This window comes from Pimephales promelas, chromosome 6 (genome assembly GCF_988280905.1).
Source record: "Pimephales promelas chromosome 6, fPimPro1.hap1.1, whole genome shotgun sequence".
Classification (NCBI taxonomy): Eukaryota; Metazoa; Chordata; class Actinopteri; order Cypriniformes; family Leuciscidae; genus Pimephales; species Pimephales promelas.
The window spans coordinates 25,663,670-25,685,177 of NC_142774.1; the positions used below are offsets into that span (position 1 = coordinate 25,663,670).

At 36.9% G+C, this 21,508-nt stretch overlaps 1 protein-coding gene across 1 annotated transcript in view; it reads right to left on the bottom strand.

Annotated features, from left to right (window-relative positions):
* The window catches only part of mxd4 (MAX dimerization protein 4), a 31,430-nt gene extending 10,579 nt beyond the window's left edge, over positions 1-20,851 (bottom strand). Inside the window, exons 1-4 of the mRNA XM_039694239.2 lie at positions 20,614-20,851; positions 20,077-20,173; positions 18,486-18,515; positions 792-906 (exon numbers count right to left, since the gene is read on the bottom strand). Of these exons, the coding sequence (XP_039550173.1) occupies positions 792-906; positions 18,486-18,515; positions 20,077-20,173; positions 20,614-20,677 (306 nt within the window). The 5' untranslated portion in view covers positions 20,678-20,851. The remainder of the gene's footprint in view (positions 1-791; positions 907-18,485; positions 18,516-20,076; positions 20,174-20,613) is intronic.
* Between the last annotated feature and the right edge of the window lie 657 nt (positions 20,852-21,508).

Below are 21,508 nucleotides of genomic sequence, written 5' to 3' on the forward strand. Positions count from 1 at the left end.
GCCATCTTTGAAAAATAGTCCCTATCAGTCGATCTACGAACGCCGATCCAAGTGCGCTGAACTGAGCACAATCTCATATGGTCCGTTGTTTCCAGAAGAAACACAAACCGTTTACTTCTCTTCAATATGTACACGTAGCCTACTGTTCGCGCTCACCTTATCACCTTATTCACATCTCACCAGCGCACTTGGATCGGCGTTCGTAGATCGACTGGTCAAGACTATTTTTCCAAGATGGCTTCTTCCTGTATTCGCGAAGTTGACTGTGTGTATAAAATATCTTCTTATTAAACTGTATGGACACTGACAAAGTTCTCAATGCTTCGGTTTGAATGTAGGGACCCTTGTTATGCTGTCGTGTTACTGTGGGGCTATTTTGAGCCTTTTTAGTGGTAATAACAAGCGATTTTTATTTGTCATTGCTCTATGCCCTATATACTAGCATTATACTAGCGTTATAGGCTAAACTGTTTTTAGAGATAAAACTATTTACATTCGGCAATCATGAAAACAAATCTCAGATAACAGTTGACTAGGTAACAATGTGAAATTAGACTTAAGGTTCATTTAGCGCCGGAGTTGTCCTTTAAGAATAATGTTAAACTCAGATAGCCTATATTACCATCTCAACCGCGTTAGGAACTGTGGATTATCCGAGTTGCAACATGGAGAGTGACATAAACTTCCTGTAGACAGTTCCTGATTAACTTCCCCTCTGACTGTAATTGCTTTAAGCTGCTCTAACCTCTTTACTACTGTGTAAAATATTGTCAGAAAGATGCTGTTTGTACCTTGATGTGCATTTTGGCGCGTTTGAGCAGACTCAGTGTGGTGTGACGGGTGCTATCAGGACCCAAAGGCACAAGCTGTTTCAACTGCTCCAGGTACAACCGCAGTTTGGCACGTCTGCAACAAATAAAGAACAGGTTGAATAGGATTATTAGCCTGAGACTTATTCAGGATGCTGCTTTGGGCTGCAAACACAAATGTTGCAGGTTTGAATGCAGGGATGAAAGAGGAACTAGACTGAAATTGCAGATTTATGCAAGTGGGACGTTTCTGTAATTAAATTAAATATAAATTAACCAAGACCTTACAAAAAGACTCCACAGGGCTCCACAGATACTAAGACATGTCATGTAATACAACAGAGATGCATTGTTTAACCTATGTGTGGATTTATGTTGACAGAAAGCCAGTCAGAATTAAGAGGGGGACAAAATATTCAGTATAAAGGTCTATTCTCACCAAAAATCAAACCAGAAATGTGAAACTAATGTTTTTTTTGGGATGAATAAAAAGTAATTTCATGCCATATCAATATAACAGTGAGAAGTCTAAGTGATGTTGTACTCTACAGTACATCAGCACTCTCCATTAAGGCACTGCATTTTTTCTTGTTTTTTCTTCTTTTTTTAAGGAGAGAGAAAGAAATCCACACACAATTTTACAGCCAATGCTTAAATGCACAAAAAGTAGGTCTTTTTGAAGAAAAAAAAAAAAGCATTAGCTTACAAATGGGAGTGATGTGAGAAAAGGAAGTGGATGGAAATGTATTTCTGTGACTACCTAACCCAACCTGAGAAACATGATTAATGACTGTACAGTGTACTTGACAAATGCACACCTAACCTTGCCACTCTTATAACAAAGAGATGATGCCATGCAATGCGTGTGGAATAAAGACTCTTTGTTCATTCCAGTGAATTATTAATGGAATATCATACATTAAATTCGGGAGAACCACAAATGTGCTGTATACAGTATGTTGTCCTTTTTCATACTTTTGCAGCGGATTGTAAAGGAAAAAAAGAAAATCATCATGAGGAAAAGAAAGCAGTGAATGAAAAGAGCTCTTGCCATAGATATTCTTATTATAATTCTTGTTACAAATCTTGTTATATTCATATTACATTTCATGGTTAAAATACCAAGTATAACGTTGTTCTCATGATGTCTGAAAATAAATCATGAAGGAAAATTCACAGCTCATCCAGTCAAACTGATGGATCAGCTTTATTTGTAGGGCAACCTAATGATTTGAAATGATTCGTTTTTTGAGTGGAAGTTTCCCAAACCAGAATTGCCACCCATAATTCAAAAGGCAGTAAACTCGTCAGGAATAAGGTGGATACTATTTGCCCAACTTCTAATGGCCACATGTCTTAAAATACTGTGATGGGAAAAAAAAAAGAAAAGAGCACTAAAATGATATGCTAAATAGATTAGTTAATTTTCCCGAGTTAATTTGCAGTTAGACTTATTGTTGTTCTCATTTAGTTTTATTCAAGCAACTGGTATCACTCAAGCAACTGCTAAAAATGGGTCCAACAGCACTTAAAGAAAGCCTGGGTAGTAAACTAAAAATATATAATGTCCCTGCCAACACAGAGGCTATTTGAAATAGATCAAGAGTCACATTATAATGACTCTGTAAATTATTACCATGAGCTAATCTAACAGGACACTGTATCTTAAAGTCCCCGTGAACCGGAAGTTGCAAACGATTTTTCTCCAGTGCTGTGACGTATTTCCAAGTGAAACGGAATATTGAACAGAGGGCAGGGTTTTACTCTAACGCTCCTCCTCTCCATATCTCGCTTATAGCAAACTAACGGTTTGAGGGGAGTGGTTAAGCGTTTTCCCACCCAAACTGTGAAACCTACGTCATCAGAAAAAGAAACCGTTCCAGACCGGAAGTAACTTTTCAGATTTTGATTAAAGATTACCACGGTAAAACATTTTTTAATATATATATTTACTTGCACGGATTAATTGTTCACCACAAGACTAGTAATATGCGCTAACAAAGTAAATAGGTTCAATTTTGATTTCACGGGGACTTTAAGAGCTTCTCTTTCTATTCCTGCTATGTTTGTTTTTCACAGCAATGGTGCACATGTATGATTTCACTGAATAATACTTACACTGAATAATACATGTATAATTTCACTGAAATATCCAATAAGGTTTCAACTCCTGAATACCTGATCTCACTGAGTGCAGTGATCTGATTTATGGGTCAAACACCACAAGTTAAGTCAGTTAAAGGTTCTATATGTAACTTTTTTTTTTATAAAATTAATCCTTTTTTATTGCCTGTGTGTGAAGGGGTTGTAATCACACATTGCAATGATCCACTTTTCAGGTTTTGCTATTACCTCTGAAGGCCAATATTCATATTAATAAGTGAGGTCTCCGGGTCGGATTTCCTGCGAAATCCATCAGATGTGACGTGCATGCGCGCTCCCGAGCCTCTCTATCCAGTCAACCATGTCTCTATCCAGTCTCTATACAGTCAACCATGCGACCAACGGCACTTTAGCTGACGACATGGAGTCTGATAACAGCCCAAAACGTCCTGCCTCCAGCACAACACAGACTCCAACACAAACTGCACATAAATATAAAAAACAAAAAAGTTTTCTGCCCAAGCTCGTCAGGCAAAACGTGAATCTGATCGACTCCGGACGAAAACGCGGATCAACATAGTAAACTGTAGTGAAATAGCAAGGTAAACTACATGAAACATGACATGAATACAAAAGAATGTTCCAGGATAACAAAAAGTCGGTGCTTTAGGATGTAACTTATTTTATTTACTCGTTCTACTGACTAACGTCACTCATCCCACTACTATCATATTGTTTATAATACACATTTCCAGACACGTTCAGTACAGTAATGTCACTTCCACGATCTTACTGATACACTGAAACTGTTCAGTTTAGTTCACCAACCGTTTTCGTTATCATATTATAGATTCACCTGTGTTGACATTGCTGATTGTGAAATATACACGAAAATAGTTAGTGAAATGGCTTATAACATCACATGTCGGCTAAATGCAGTTTATTGTAACATTATCATGGTATGAGCACAGAGCATTAGTTCAACGTCAAGCTGATAAAAGTTGGCTATTATTGTAACTGCAGTGGGAGTTTACATTAGTTTCCAGCAAGTTGTGTGATGCTTTTTCGCCGTTGCGTTGAAAGTCTCCGTGCGGCCGATAGTGAATGCTCGCTTTTGAGATCGAGCACGCACACGAGCACTCTTGTTGCATTCTGAAACATCACCGCTAGAGGCCGCTAAAAATCGCATACAGCACCTTTAAGTCAACACAAGTTTTATTCGTATAGCACCTTTCACAATACATAATGTTCCAAAGCAGCTTCACAGAAAACAGAGGTTTAAACCTCCAGTGAAGAAAGTATAATATTACTGTAGCAATGAAAAATGTGATGTTAGGGAGCATAAGAAATAAACATGATATTATATAGTTGTAATAATTTAGATTTGTAAAATGTTTGTAATATTATTTACAATTCTTGAATATTTTGTCACAACTTAATGTTATTGGGTCTCATTCCTGAAACACCAGCAAAACGAATTTGTAAGTAAATCGTATGTAAAGTGGTTCTGGCGTAAATTTTCGGATTCATTAAAATGTTCGTATTTTCCATGTTAGTTGGTACGCAAGAAATCTACACCTGCTCTCAGCCACGCGTAAATGGTGCGCTTAACATCCAAACGTTTTGCTCATTAATAAGGCTGCATTTTAATTCACCTTAATCGGGTACATATAACAGCATTTTGAAAAAATATTTTTATAGTAATTATATTTGGTTTTTCTTTTTACTTTAATTATGAGAGCCAGTAATCGTAGATCTGGTGATCGATGGCGGTCCTTCTCCAGTTTGAATACGATTCTGAAGTGAACTAAATCGTTTTTTGCTGTCACGCTTAATGTTGAACCATTTTCTCCGGGGACTGTTCGATTAACAGATGAAACTCCATTAACTGCATTTGTAATATGCTGCAAAGCTTTTTTAGGACCTGATACGCCACTATGTACGCTTAAAAATAAAATGTGGTACATAGTACATACTTTCTTTTTCATTCGCATTCATGTTATTATATGCATATAGATGTCAGTCGGATATAATGGGCGGGATTTATGGTAATTGAGAATGAATGTGCACGCACATCCCATTTTACGACTGGTTGGAATTCATTAACACACACACATTTCACTATCACATCTGACATTTACGAAGTATTTGTGAATCAGGAGAAGAGTTTTCGGGAAGGTCTCTTTACGCGCAATCACTCTCATATTTACTCGTATATTTACGAATGTTTCATGAATGAGACCCATTGTGTGCAATCAAACAGTAAAACTGTTTGCTTTTGGTGTATCAGTCTTTAGAACTAAAGTTCCCTCAGCATTCACCACAAACAACCCTCCACCTTTCTTGTCTTTTGATACTGTAACTGTAGCGTATGTGCGCTGTATTTCAGTGTTCATGACCTGTATTTCAGTGTTCACAGAACAGCCTTGTTTTTCTAACTGCCTCCCAGCCATGCACATGATTACATCTGCGTGAAGATGTGTGGTCATTCAGGTCATTGTTGAATGTCAAGTTAAATTTCTTCAAAACAATTACAAATGAATGCACTTTTACATGACTGAAAATCGACCAATATAATGCAATTCCAAGTACTATACAACTGTACAAAGCGAACTGCTCAGAAAAGTTCTGCAGATGTGAAAATGACACAGGAATGCTGGGTGACACAGGAAGTACAGGCACAGCATGAATTCCATTTCAAATGCCTACAGTAAAGTTGCAGGTTCAGGCATATCTTCAGTGAACTGGATTACTGTGTCAACACAGATCTTCGCTGACCATTCCAACGGAGATATATGGAGGTGGATTGCTTTAAATGTAGGTTACTGACTAGTGAAGGGCCAGGATGTTCCACCATCCAACTATTTATTTTAAAAGATTGATGAGTTTATTTAGATTTATAAGTATTTTTTGTTTTGACTTTGACATTTTTAGTGGCAATGTTGTGGTTCTCAACCAGTTGGCCAAGCCCACACTAGAGAGCCTCAGAACTTCCAGAGGCCCCAATAAGACTTGATTAACAATAAAGTTGTTTAGTTAATTTAAATGTACACAATCATTTTAAATAAACCAGTGTTTTTGTAATAATAATAATAATATATATATATAGTATACACATACATAAATATATATATATAAATATATATATATATATATATACACACACACACACACACACACACACACACACACACACATATATATATATATATATATATATATATATTGTTATTGTTATATATGCAATTTCTTTTACACTAAGTACCAGATTTACTAACAAATTGCACCAGCGCAAACCCTCTTTTGTCAATCAGTACAATGCATTTGTAGAACTTTTCCTTAAGCAAAATTTGTGAGAAGAGATTATTTAAATGAATCTTGTAAGGTGATTTACTAAGGTTTGCACTAGTCAATTTACTGGCATTTGTGCCATTTAACGTCAAAAAAAAATAACCATATGCTAATTTGCACTCCTCTTGATAGAATGTGTTAGTCATTATGGAAATGATTCGGCTGCATGTGTTCTTTAAATTGTGCATTTTCAGTAGATCTATTTGCCCTGTTTAGTAAATCTGGCTCTATAGTGGTGCAGTTTTTTTTTTTTTTTTTTTTGTGTCATTTGTGAATGTCCCCTAAGAATTTCGTTTCAGACAGCCCACTGATTTGATCATAAAAATACACAGTTTTTTGCACATCCATATTTAGACTATGTAGGGATGAGTGATATGGCAATATATATATATATATATATATATATATATATATATATATATATATATAAAATAAAGAAATTCAGACAGGATCCAGATATGACATAACACTGCATAGACTGTATGAATTAAAAATATAATGATGCTATTGAGTGAGTGAGTGAGTGAGTGAGTGAATGACTTTCTCTTTGCCTATTGTTGTTTAACATTAATGACACAAATGTCAGCAAGTAAGCTGCTGTCTATTCTCAGCCTCAGACGTCATTCCCATGGGCTGTTGGCTGAACGTCTGATGCATAAGGCACACAAAATGGGAAACACTCTGGAGTTTCAAAGTCGTCATCTGATTCTGTTCTACAGGATTTTCGGGAGACTGGTGTGTGTTTTTTAATGGTCCGCCAGGAAACAAAGCCGTTGTGCAGCCAAACCCCCTCATGGAAGAAGAATCCTGTCGTGTTTAGAACTGTGACAATTGAGTGCTTATCAGGATCAATTACACACTGGATTTTCACAAGTGTGTTTGTGGTGCCATTATTGCTATATTTTTGCACCACGTTCTTGAAAGAATAATTTATGAGATGCATGCCGGTCTGTTATCATATGGACATCGAATTAAAGTTGTTATGCCCAAAAACAAGACAAAGAACAAAACCAACTGCGATTGGTTGCTTTATGAGATTGATTTATATAAGTCCTCTTGGGCAGTCCTTGGACAATTAAAGCTGCGATGGAGTCCAGACCTTCTGCTGTCAGCTATGCGAGACTAGCTTCTGTCACCTCATGAACGGATCCAATATACTGACAGACATTTGATTTTATCTCAGCTGTTTACATTCACTTAAAGGGTTAGGTCACCCAAAAATGAAAATTCTGTCAGTATTTACTTACCCTCATGTTGTTCCAACCCCGTAAGACCTTCGTTCATCTTCGGAACACAAATTAAGATATTTAAGATATTAAGATCGCTCCTGTATACAGTCCATAGGCTTCTTGAGGGACTGGCTCTTGCTGTCCTCGAAAAGTCATTAAAGACATCGTTAAAATAGTCCAAGTGACTACAGGGGCTCAATCTTAAGTTTATCAAACGACGAGAACACTTTTGTGCGCAAAAAAACAACAAAAATAACGACTTTATTTCAACTATTCACTTCCTTCTCCATGAGCCTGTAAGTCAGTTAACGTAGTGTGATTGCGTAGAGCTACGTCACACGTAGGCTCACTATTGGCCGACGCTGGTCATGTGTGTGTGATGCGTGTGACGTACAATAACAGAAGCTTACGCTATTAAACTAGTAACCTGACTCGCGCAGAAGGAGAAATAAACGAATAGTTGAAATAAAGTCGTTATTTTTGTTGTTTTTTTGCGCACAAAAGTGTTCTCGTCGTTTGATAAACTTAAGATTGAGCCCCTGTAGTCACTTGGACTATTTTAACGATGTCTTTAATGACTTTTCGAGGACAGCAAGAGCCAGTCCCTCAAGAAGCCTATGGACTGTATGCAGGAGCGATCTTAATATCTTAAATATCTTAATTTGTGTTCCGAAGATAAACGAAGGTCTTACGGGGTTGGAACAACATGAGGGTGAGTAAATACTGACAGAATTTTCATTTTTGGGTGAACTAACCCTTTAAAGGGGTGATGAACTGAGAAATCAAATTTTCCTTGAGCTTTTGACATCTAAGAGGTTATCATATTATAAGAATATCCTGTAAGTTTCAGAACTGAAAACGTCCTTGTTAGTCCAATAAAAGCTTTTATTGTCACCAGCCTCTGAAAACGCCTCGTTTTTAAAAGTGGGAAACTATGACGTTGAAGGGGTTAAAACACCACCCCCGCAGAAGAAGATCAACACCTACTTCAACCATGACTTCAACACGGCCGGTTTATCCCCGCCCACCGATTCGCGCATTACACGCATAGCTAAGTAGCCTAACATATGCCTACCTCGTGATGACAAACCGGATCGTTCTACCGAGCAATACAGAATATTGTGCAGTGCCTGGTTGTGGAAGAAGACAGTCGCTGCATAAGCTTCCTCTGGATTCCAATAGGACTTCATGGATAAACTTTATTTTTAATGACGTTCCAGCTGATGAGGGTAAAACGTTGTCTGTTCGCTTCCTTTCACTGAGGATTGTTTTGTAAACAAGACTGGTTTTGCAGACTATTAAGAGTAAAGAACGGTGCTGTGCCGTCTATATTGGATCTGACAGGAATTGTGCTACAAACGGACTCTTGGTTGAACATGTATGGGCGAATCCGGTTGCCATTTGACAACATTGGACGTTTTCCCCCACGTACACCGACCATAGCTGCCAACATTGAACATTGAAAATAAGGGAGTTTTCCCGGAATCCTTCCCCAAAATAAGGGATTTTTTTTTACACGATTCTTACCCACAAGCTTTAAAAATAAAGCACTAATCCTTAAAAGTCTAAAGAGTTAATAACTAAACTAGTGTCATTTAAAGAAAAAAAAAATCTACATTTGGATTAGCGGTGTGTTGCTCTTGCCTTTATGACAAAATTTCAACTGTTATCACATCTTCCAAAACCCACAAAATAGGGAAGTGGGCTGTCTGTTTATTTCAATTACATTTACACATTTTATGTAGTTTTAAGGAGCCTATATTTAGCCTGGTGGTGGACCGTCACTCAGAAGACACACTCTGTTGTTATTGTAGCCTATCCCATCTTTATATCCTCCTGAGGCCCAGAACGTTTTTTTCCAAAAGTTTTTTCTTCTTCTTTGTGTAATCATTGTTAAGAGCATAAGAAACAAATGAAAAAAAAAGAAAAGAAAATATATTTTATTCATATGTTATATGACATTAAATTTTATATAGGCAAAACTAATGGCAATATAAATCGATTATATTATAATTATTATTTGTTTAAATTACATTGATATCTGAATTTATGTAAAAACCTTGACTTTCAAACATCAAAATGTAAAATGTAGGCTATTCGAGTACAAAATGACATATAAACATCGTTTCCTATTTTTTTTTTGCCTGGAAACGCTTTCAACACGCTTGTCACGTGAAAAAATAGGCGTCAGTTCTATTTCTAGCATGCACGCGTTTTCTGGAGTGTGAAAGCTCTAATCTGTTAACATGGGAACCGAAATAAAAACGGACACGCCACACAGTGTGTCTCCGGCCAGCGCGCGCGGCGCCGCATCTGAGAATAAACGACTTCAAGCCGAATCAGTCCGAGCTCGTACGTCTCACACAATCAGAGTAAAAATACGGGATATTTTACGGGAAAATACTAAAACGGGAAGACAGCGGGAAAAGAGTAAAAATACGTGAGAAACCCGGAAAAAACGGGAGGGTTGACAGCTATGACACCGACGGGTGAGTTAAACTCATTATAATATGCAAAACTGTTCTCCACTCACAGCAGTGGGCGTTTATTTCCAAGTCTTCAGTGCGACACGCCCATAAAAACAGACCGTTTTTCAGGAAGGCTCTCAACTTGGGTACAAAATAGCCTATTACTTATTCATTTTGATGTTTTTGAACGCAAAAACCAAGCGAACGTCTTAAGTTGACCTCAGACAACAATATAATAAAATTTTAAAAGCCAGTTCATGACCCCTTTAAGACTGACTGTGTTTATGTAAACGTTTTGTTTATTTGACAGTTTTTTTTTTTCCATTTGAAAGACGTGAAATAGAACTTCCGGCATCTTCCCAGAAAAGTGCATGTCCAAACAGTGTGCAAGTAAAATGTTTTCAAAGTTTAAACAGGAAAAGCTTTAACACTTTTGTGATGACGAAGAACTAGAAAAGTAGCGTGATCGTAACCATGTATATATGCCCAACCCTACCACCATGGTGCTAAACGTGATATTAATATACGTCACACTGTACAGTATGTTGAGACGGGGGCATCAGAATGGTGTGTATTTTTGCCTCTCGGGAACCTATTGTCAGAGTTGCATGTAACCTATGCACACCGTTTGACTATTTTAAACTTAAAATGACAAGAAAAAAAAAACAAATGAAAAATGACTAACTGAAATAAGATTGACAGCAACTCCCATCATTCAGCTCATCGCTTTGGCTACGCATTTGTGCTCTCTTGTGGCGAAATAAAACTGTGCCCTCTTGTGGCGAAATAATTATACATATTGTGCCTTTAATATGAGTTCAAACCACATATTTTGTATTTGTGCCACCATTTCTTCATTAATACTAACATATATTTGGAGTTATTCATCAATGAAATAACCCTGATCACATTACCCCTTTGCGTCTTTAATCAATGGTAGCTAAATGAAAATTCTCTGACAGTAGGTGGCGCTTATAGAACAACAGCAGTACAACATTTTCTCTGAATTGGCCAAAATAAAATGAAAAACAAAATTTTGTTTGGAGCAAAATTGTCTGATTCCGATTTAGGGCCAGTTGACCGGTGCATCACAAGCTTTAATAACAAGCACTAAATGCATTTCCCATCTGAAATAGGAAAGAAGCACTGAATCCTGGTTAAAGCAGTTTTGCATGAGTTTTGCATAAATCACCAGTTTGGGCACACTACAACTTGCTCCAGTGGCTCCATAGTTTTTCACATTAAAATGCTAATAAGGTAGACAGATATCTCATGGCTGAAGGGTGAGTAAATTGTGACAGAATTTACATTTTTGGTTGAACTATCCCTTTAAGCTAATAGACAGCTGAAATATTCTATAAGTTTTATTGTACAAAAGCTTTCACCCCCTCATTGAAAGTCAGACTTTTCATAGTTTTTATCATATGCTTAATGAAAATCATCAGTCGTATCAGCTAGAAAAGATGTAAAGAACAATGAAAAATCTAACTTTATTTACAAATAATAGTCCCAGGTGTTTTTCTTAGGAATGCTTAGAATTTTCGAAGCAATGCTTTCTCCTCGTCACTCTCCAGTAATTGTTCCAGAGCCTGTTCCAACGTAAATCATTTACTGCTTGCTGCTAAAATAATAAATAATGCTATAATTGTATGTGTGTGTGTAATATATATATTATAATTCTTCTGTCTCTCTCTCATATAAATCTCAGTGCGCTCTCGCTTCGTAAAGCCTTGTTTATACTCGACGCTTCCATTCGCTTTCTGTCGTCTCCTCCACTCAACGCTGTTGTCATTTCCCTTACTATATAGACCCCTTTTCAGTTAGTAAATATGATGACATTTTTTTGTGGGTGGAGCTTAGGTGGAGGCAGAAAGATTCCTCTGGCCGCTTCACTAACGCTAGTTAGCAAGTATTGTTAGCTTGTTTTTTAACAATGACTGGAGAAAATCCGATTTTATCTTAATGTGTAAGGTCACTCAGTGTCTATGACCGCGATTGTTATTTCCAAAAGTTATCTGGACGGAACCAGATTGGCCGACCCGTAGCCGTCTACCCACTCACTCAATGCATGGACGATCTGACAGGATTAACGTTACGTTACCTCGGGTAAGTGGCCTGGTTTCTACACCTACCTTATAGAGAAAACGATCATAAAGAGAAACTGAGGGCATATAAATCTTTAGATGCCTATATGGTCCAGTACAAGACTTGTGTGTATGATCCGCAGTTCTCCCGAGTCAGCGCAGAGATGACAACAATATAAAAGAGTGAACTCGTTACAGTGCAATTTTAATGATGTGAATATTTTCTAGAAATAAAAATTCCAGATACAGCATATTCATTTTTCATCAATTCTTGCACCAAACAACACAACAAGATAACATTTAATAATAGTAACAATAATTTAAGCTCCTTATTATGTAGCCAAATCTGTGCTGGTTTGTACTGGCCGCCTCCAGTTTTCACTTTGTTTTGCCTCCAGCTAGCGCCGTGATGTAACTGTGACGTCGGCACAAAAGGGGTCTATAGTACCACCCCTTGCAAGGCTACAGAGTCCTCCGATTTGCTAGAATACGTCATGGTAACCTTCCCCTGATTGGGTAAGGAAAATATTTCTTCATCGGCAATTTTTCCATTGGTTGTTGCTTGTGAATCTGACAAAAAACATCGATTTCATTGGCTTTTGACGGTGTGTATACAAGCCGGATATCTCCGGGTATCCGGTTATCACTGTTTCCAGCAGAAACTGAGGAAGACGGCAAAAAAGGCCGCACCTCTCTATCATGAATAATTTTTAAGATAAGTACACATTTGTAAAAGTATGTCATTTTGGGTGGTACTGCCCAATCCGTCCCCAGAGGGTTAAATAGCCAATTCTCGGGCCGCCGGTTTTATCGTAGTTTTGTCCCAAGAGTTGTGCAAAAACTACGATAAAACCTGACCTGAGTTTGGTGGTTGTAGCTTGAAAGCCCTAGAAAAGATATTTAGAGGATGTTTAAATTTTTGTAAAGAATAATAATAATAATAATAATAATAAGCTTAAATGGAAGATTAGCCGAGAAAGCCAACACAATAATTAACTTTTAAAATAGCATCATATGTCCCCTTTATAACACTTTCTGATTGTATGTGTAAGCACTTTGTGTAAGAGTGTCAAAGGTCTTTTGAGCATGTGAACTCAATGGCCAGTCAGGTGTTTAAATTAGTCAGAATCCACTCAACAAATTTTTTTTATTCAGCACGAGTTCTGCACGCTCAAGAATCCTTTCGTTATTACCACAGTATAAATGGACAAAATAGATGTTTGTCTCTAACAGTGTACCCACTCTACATGCTATATTGCAGAGGTATATGTACAATTTTATGTGTCGGTTGAGTGACTCAAAAAAAATAGCATCATAATGGTGCTAAATAATATCACATTAAGTGATAGAAGGTATTTTTCCTGTTTCTGGAGGCAGTGGAATGAAAGCTTATATGTTTTTTTAAGAGAAATGTGTATGTTGTCTGTAAATCGATGTCTGTATGTATTGTGCTTGTTTCTACTTTGTTTGTTTTTTGATATGGACCCATTGGTCTAAAATAAAGAGTAATTCATTCATAATATAAACATGATGTCAATAATAGATTCCTTGATAGGTTCAGTGATTCTAATGGCAGCGATCTTTATGTTTATAATAAATTTTTCATGCTGCTAATTACACATTGAAAAGTTTCTGGATTAACAACCTGCCTATTTAAATGTGTGATTGAATCCGATTGAAGGTAATAACCATAGCAATGGGCGGAAAAAAAAAAAATCTGATACTGTATGTCAAATTAACTGTGCATTACGTTTTGGAGTATAAATGCAAAACAACAGACCTGTCACTGGCAGCCCCGAGAATAGGCTATATTTAAACTTCTCATAATAACAAAATAGTTCCTTAATGTCGTGTTTTGCACCATTGCTTTCAAAAAAACTAAAATCGAAAGAGCATTAAGGCTTTGTGTCCTTATCAAATCTCAAAAGATTTTCTGACGGCGCTGCGTAAAGAGAAGTGCATTTGGCTCACGATCAGTACTTGATCAGCTGTGCACAGCTCACAGCAAATGAATGCAGTGAATTCTGTACATGTGCTGAGTTTAGCGTGCATTTGGGAACCAGTTACGCATTATTTTAACATTTGCATAATAGACAATTAAAGCATTTCACTAGATTTGTAATATGACACGTTTTGTTTTCAGCCAAAATAAATGCTTACGTGTTTACGTCTTTCAAGTATCGAATTTAAGGCAAAACTAATTATGAAAGTTTGATTTATTTTTCAGTGCATTTGTTTTACAATATATGGCTATTACTGCCACAGGAATATTATTATTACTGTGTAGTGTAATGTCAGTAAATATGTTAATAGTTTTGTAGTTTACTTAGTTTAAAGCGTTTTTTTTTCACTAGGGCATACACAATTATTATTACTTTTTTAGATGTGTGCATTCACTTAAAGGTACAATATTTACGAATTTAAATCACTTGCACAGTGTGATAATATTTCCTGCAGTTGTGTACTTAAAATATCCTAACAGGTAAACATAACATGTTACGGCTCTGTTTTGAGGTGTTGAAAAATTTGCTGTGCAAATAAAGTGGAGTGTGAACAGAGAAACGGTAGTATTTCCAAAGATTATTATGCGCATGTAGGTGATAGAACCAGTACGTTGTTGGAATGTCTTTATGACAATTTTCTGCCTCATCAGCCACCGACACCCGTTTGGCTGCTGACCTCTTAGAGGTGGTGGAAGAACAGTTGTATTCGGATAGGCCTAGGGGAGTGGGGAGACCACCCGTGGATATCCCTGGCGAGGTCATAGAGGGGTATCTTATGTATGGGTTAAAAGTTAAAGATATCGCGGTCTTGTATGGATCTAATCGATGGAGGGTACATTACCGAAGGCAGAAGTGTGGACTGAAGTAAACAACAACTTAAATATATTTTAATATACTCGTAATAATCTTCGGAAATACTACCGTTTATCTGTTCACGCTCCACTTCATCTGCTAAAGAATTTAACGCTAATATTAGCTCTGTCGCCACAATTTTTTTTCAACACCTCAAAACACAGAACATGCCCCGCCTTGATGCAGTGATTGACAGCATTTTCAATGTGCACACTGAATTTTGCTACGTTCATTGCGGGACATGTCATGAAATTGTAATCGCAAGTGTCTTGACTATGAGTGTAAATGCAATTAAGAAAAATAACATTTGAATGATCATTTTGCCACAGTTTTTGCTTGAACATGTTACACATATCTAATCATTTCTGTAGTGCAGTTTCATTTTAATTGTGCCACTTATTAAGCGTTTTAATATGCATATTAAAACTAGAGTATGAAATGGCAAATGTAAATTATGTAATTTAATTTCATTTTGCACCAAACGTTGCTAGAATGGTAATGCAAAATGTAAATTTAAATACAGAATGCAATGCTATTTTACATATTGCATTGTCATTTTGCATATTACATTTCAAATTGAATATTGAATACCCATATCCTTCCAAGTTCCATAGCAGACCAGGGGTCCCCTTGTTTTAGAGTATTAACTCAAAATTAGATCCCCCACACAGAGATACAGTAACAGGAAGTTGCATGACATTGGAATGTTTTTTTCTTTTGTATGTCTATGTCCTTTTAAAAATGTCATAAACATGTCCATATTGTTTTCCTGCTTCCCTGCCCCCCCTGGTACTCGGCAGTCAATGGTTCAGAAGCTCTATTCTGAGGAAGGACATGACCGAACATATTTCTCAAAGAGCAGCAGTAATCAATTCCTCAAACTTAAGCATGTGACTGGCAAACTCCAAGATATCAGCACAAGGGACACAATTCTCACACAAACACACCCGATCTCTAGAACAAAAAAAAATGAACAGCACAGAATTGTCTGTCACATTATAATAAGTTTATTTTGATTCTTATTTAGCAAACACTATCACCTCATCTTCAGAGTTTGAAGTCAACTTTTTCACTCACAAGCCAATCTGGCAACTTTTTTATCAACCATTCAGAATTTGTACTAGCTAAAACAAAAATAGCCTACTTACGAGAATTAACTCAGAAAATTGCCTTTCAAAGTGACAGCTTCGGTTTAAATACATTTATAATAAAATCAAATACATTGGGGTGAAATTTCAAACAGTGTTTTTGTGCCCTTAGGCAATACAAGAAAAAGTGTTTATCTTGTTGTAACCTCAAAGATCACTCCAAAATGTTAAATGGTAAACACACTGAAGATTAGTAGACAGGCTGTCAGTTCATAAAGTGATCAGTTGTTTCATCACAAAAACAATAAAGCCAATCCGTTCTCATTGCCGAGCACCCGATAATGATAGTGAAAGTCATGCACCAATATATCATGTAAAATTTTTCCCATGCCCTTTGAGTCAGTATATTGATGGCCAGCATCTCAATAAAAACAGTAAAGGCTCCTGTATAGTAAAACAAACCTATTTATGAACTATAACTTGTCAAATTGGATTTTAAGTTGATAATGGGTGATTATCAACAACATTTGGCAGATAAGTGAAAGTTAATTTCAAACCCTGCTCATCACTAAAAGAAACTGTCTTCTAAGATATATGTAAACCATTATTTTATCCACAATTATAACCCACAAACCTTTTTGATGGATCCTTCATAAAAACTCTTAAAGGGATAGTTCACTTTGAAATTAATTTTTGATATGTTTTAGCTTACCACAAGGGCATCCAAGATGTAGGTGTCTTTGTTTCCGCAGTATTTTCAATTTTGACATTTTTCAGTCAAACCGTTGTTGTCTATCAGTCATACACTGGAGGCAAAGAGGGTCCACCAAAAAGCACGCACAGAGAAGTCAAAATTAAACATGATTTAATGACTCGTAAATGTAAGTCCACATTGATGGCCTAAGACACGAAACGAGCGGTTTGTGTGAAAAAACAGTATTTATATCGTTTTTACCTCTTGTAATCATACCCATGACAAAATGATCTGACTGCACGGGCGCTTCGGTCTGAACATGCTTGCGCGCCTACGTCACTCTTTGTTTATCCACAAGTTTCCGAGGGGCGCTCCTGTAAAAAATAAAGTGGGTGAAACTTCCGGTGACGCGGCGGAAGTAGCATTCCAATGGTATTTTGTGTGTTAGTTAGCGAAGAGGCTAGCTGTTTTTCGGAGAATTATTTCACTATTTAAAGACGCAAATCTTTATGAGAGATGTCGTTACGGAGCTCAGGGACAACATGTGCTGTTCGCGGTTGTATGTATAGCCGGACTAAACTAATTTAGTGGCTTAAACGGGATTGTTTTGAACATAAGCTGAAAACGAAATCAGAGTGATCCAGCCAACGACTGTAGTTTCCATCATCTCCCAAAAGACGACGAATCTTCCTGTGTACATTTGTTTAAATTCTTAATGTTCTATAAACTATCAGCATGTAATTGGCTGTTCGCTACTGATGTTACACCTAAACTCAGGATCAAAGCCTGTGTTGACAGAATACCAAATGTGCCAGTTAATGTATTCAAGTAGCACATTCATTTATAATTTTGAATAAACTCCAAAGCACAATGACTAAGTGTGTATTTTTTATTTTAATTGTTTGTCAGCTCGCACAACTGTCTGTCACCATGCCTTGATGAGTATTGATTATTAATAATGTTATTATAATACTCCCAGCCAACTACTGCGGAGGGTAAAGGTACTGTTATTTCACCCTTTTGAATTTCGTTGAGGTTGTGTTCCCACATCGTTAACTAGTTTGGATCGCTATAACTTGAATGACTGTCAACTGTTGAATGAACGAGTGTCAAGCGTGTCAAATCGCGCTTTGTTTACTTCCAACCGGAAGTCGCGCCCACTTTTGACGCAAGGCCTCATGGGGCGTAGGAAACTTGTGGATACAGAGATTTCGGAAGTTTTACCTTTCACTAAACATATTTAGATATACGGGAAACCGCAATGGAAGACGATTTCGGTATATCTAAATATGTTTAGTAAAAGGTAAAACTTCTGAAATCTCTGTGTAAATATTGAGTGACGTGACACGCAAGCGATCACTTCCAGCGTAACATTGAACTGATTCAGTTCGGTTCAGTTGGACATTGCACAACTGATTTAGATCACTTGGACGTCACTGTGATTACACGAGGTAAAAACGATATAAATACTGTTCGTTTTCTCACGAAAACCACTCGTTTCGTGTCTTAGGCCATCAATGTGTATTTACATTTACGAGTCATTAAATCATGTTTAATTTTGACTTCTCTGTGCATGCTTTTTGGTGGACCCCCTTAGCCTCCAGTGTGTGACTGGGACAACAACGGTTTGACTGAAAAATGTCAAAATTGAAAATACTGTGGAAACAAAGACACCTACATCTTAGATGCCCTTGAGGTAAGCTAAAACATTAATTTCAAAGTGAACTATCCCTTTAAATCCCTCTTAAAGACATTTCTTAAATGACAGTTCATATGAATTGTAGAATATCAGGCATGATCTTACCTGTGTTTTTCCAGCTCATTGTGCGATGACCTGAACAGGAAATAAATAGGAACAAAAATGAGCGTGTAAACCTCGGCATATAAAAAGGGGGCAGAACTGGAGAACTCAGTAGCTCTGAACAACTGCCATAGGATGTTTTTATAATGATAGTGATGTTGTTACAATCTACTGTGGTGTGAAATAGTGGTGATGTTCTTCATGAAATGATGTGGTCCAAAAGTAGCATCAAAGAGCTGCATTTGTCTGTTAGCACACGTGCCATTAGTCAAGATGTTGTCTATTGACAAAATTAACAAAAATGCCCTTTTTTTAATAAATATTCAATAAAATTATCAGTACAACCGAAGAAGCTAATACTATACATTTTGAGTTTAAATATATTTATAAAATAATGCTATGCTTTTGATGCATCCTGGCCACTCCACATGCTGTTATGCTCTGAATTCTATATTATAGACAAAACACAACAATTTGGCATTCCCTTCCTGTGTGTCTATTAGGCCAATATCACTGTAAGTAAGGCACTGTGTTTTAGTCCAGAGCATAAATGCTGGCGTGTATGATAGGGCAATAACATGTTCTACAAACAAACAAACAAAAGATTACACTCAATGCGAGATAGAAACAAAATATATGGGTCATAGCATCAGTTGTTTATTGCGTCGAAGCTGCAGTGTGCACTCTCTGCACGACTAGCATCATCATGTGTTTTACGTCTTCCTTATGAGTCTGTTTATTATAAAAACATGATTGAAAATACAGCTAAAAGGCTAGCGCAGAATACATGGTGTTGGGAGAAAAAAAAACATTAAACTACTAAAAATCCCCACTTTTATCTGATGTTTTTAGAATCTGGGAATCAATTGGAAAAGTATAGTAAGTAAATTTTGGTCAAAAGTAAAAAAAATAAAAATAAAAACACAAATTTCCTGGATATCCCATAGATTTCCTCTTTTCAGTGCTTTCTATGCACATGTGGGGGAAGGGCAGCACACTAGGCTCCTGCTGTTTTGCTTTGACATTGCAAGGAAAGGGGACCAATGCAGCAAAACAGATCCAGGGGTCAACTCTCCAGCAGCTGACTTGAGTCTATTCACACCACACCCAACAGTGAGAGTTTAACCACCACACCTGATCTACAAGCACACTGTCTATGACATGCATGTCACATCAATGCTCATATTTAATAAAGTCAATAAAATTGTGATTTGTGAGAAAAACATCACTTCTGAAGTCACTGTTTTCAGTGTGCAAGAGTGCGTGATCAAAAAATGTTTGACAAATCATTTTGCATACACACTTTACTTCCCGTTAAATATTACAAATCCTTAAAAATGAGCTGACGTTGGCAGTAGTGTTTAAACAAATAGTTTTTGTTAATGAATTATATGCATTTACATGAAAATGATTGAGCAGAAGGATGACAGCAGTGGAAAAGGGAAAGCAGCAGCAGCAGCAGAAAGTTGACGCTGTACGCGTGGCAATGTTTATACACAGCCAAGCCCATCAACAAAAATGGCGATTACACGTAGAATAGACATAGTTTGAATGCATCCATTCGTTAATAGGAATGTCCTTGTATTGTATTTACCTATTGTTGTGGTTTTTTCTTGAAATGGGAGAAGATTTAGTTTTCTTTCTGGAGTCGCTGTCGTACGGCAAAACAGACGCATAACCGTGTTCAGCTTCTAGTGAGAAAGTAAACACAACCAGCATTAAATATTATACAGACTTGTGTGATTCAGCGAACAACAATTTAGACGGTTAGAAAGTTAGACACTTAATATGTTTTCGCGTCAAGCCGTTTAAAATGACCAATTGTGTTTCTCTTAACTTATTGTAAAGCAAACAACCAATTCCTCGGGTTACATTTGACGGAAAATGAAAACGAATCAATATTTTAGGTTGTGATGAATGACACATGTAAGTTAAGTCATCTTATCCCGATAACTGAATATTTATTGACTTTAGTAGCTCACAGTAACAAGATGCTATCGTCCTATTGGGCTTGAATTAAACTAACGTTACACTTGATCAGCTGGCAGGTTTGTAAGTGGCATTCGACCCCAGCAAAGAAAAATTGCAAATACAAAGATGGTTTTAGTTGACCACACAGACATCCATATACCTCTGTCTCTTCTTTCCAAATACTCTGCTGCCTCAAGAAGAAGTAGAAGAGAATTAAGTTCCATCCTGCTGTATTTACAGAATTAAAAACAATACAAAAACGCATTAACACTGTATAACAACAAATTTAAAACAAATGGGGGGAACAAAAACAAAACAAATAAACAAAAAAAGTGATGACGCTCGATATGAACAGTTCAATTCCGAGTCGTAGAGACTCTTGACAAAAATGAATGCAGACTGCACGTAAACTAAATTCTGAAGCTCGATTGATGGCTTCCTCGCCCAATCAGATAACAGAAAAGTATGAAAGGCGGAACTTAAAAACATGTGTATCCAATCAAAGACTTCAAAGAGTGAAGCTCATGGGAAAGATGTTGACACATTGAGAAATGTCATCTGATTGGTTAGTCAGTGATAGTAACAAGGTTGAAGCCATGCCCTAGCAACAGTACGTGTGACTCAACCCCTTAATCGCTCATTGGACTGACGCACCCTATACTAGTACCTGGTTGGCCAAAGGAAATACTGGGTGTGTTTTCTAATAACCTCGTTTACTGAACTATGCTGGCAGTGACAAAGTTTTCTCTGGAAGAACTCCGCGAAAGGAAATGTTTTTGAAAATCAAGTTTCTGAGGTTTACTTAGACACTACCACATTAAGGATAATACAAATCGCCGCCTATATTCACGTGTAAAAGTCAGATGTAGCCTAAATTAGTTTATTTTTCTTTAAATTAAACCATCAAAGTTAGATGATACCCATACCCATTTCTGATAGAAATGACGCCAAGGGCGCGGTCGACTCTGAAATGGTCATCCTTCTTTCGAAGTGGCTATTTCCTGAGGTTCAGAACAGTCTATAACAGAAGGGTATATATTCAGATTTTGTAAGTG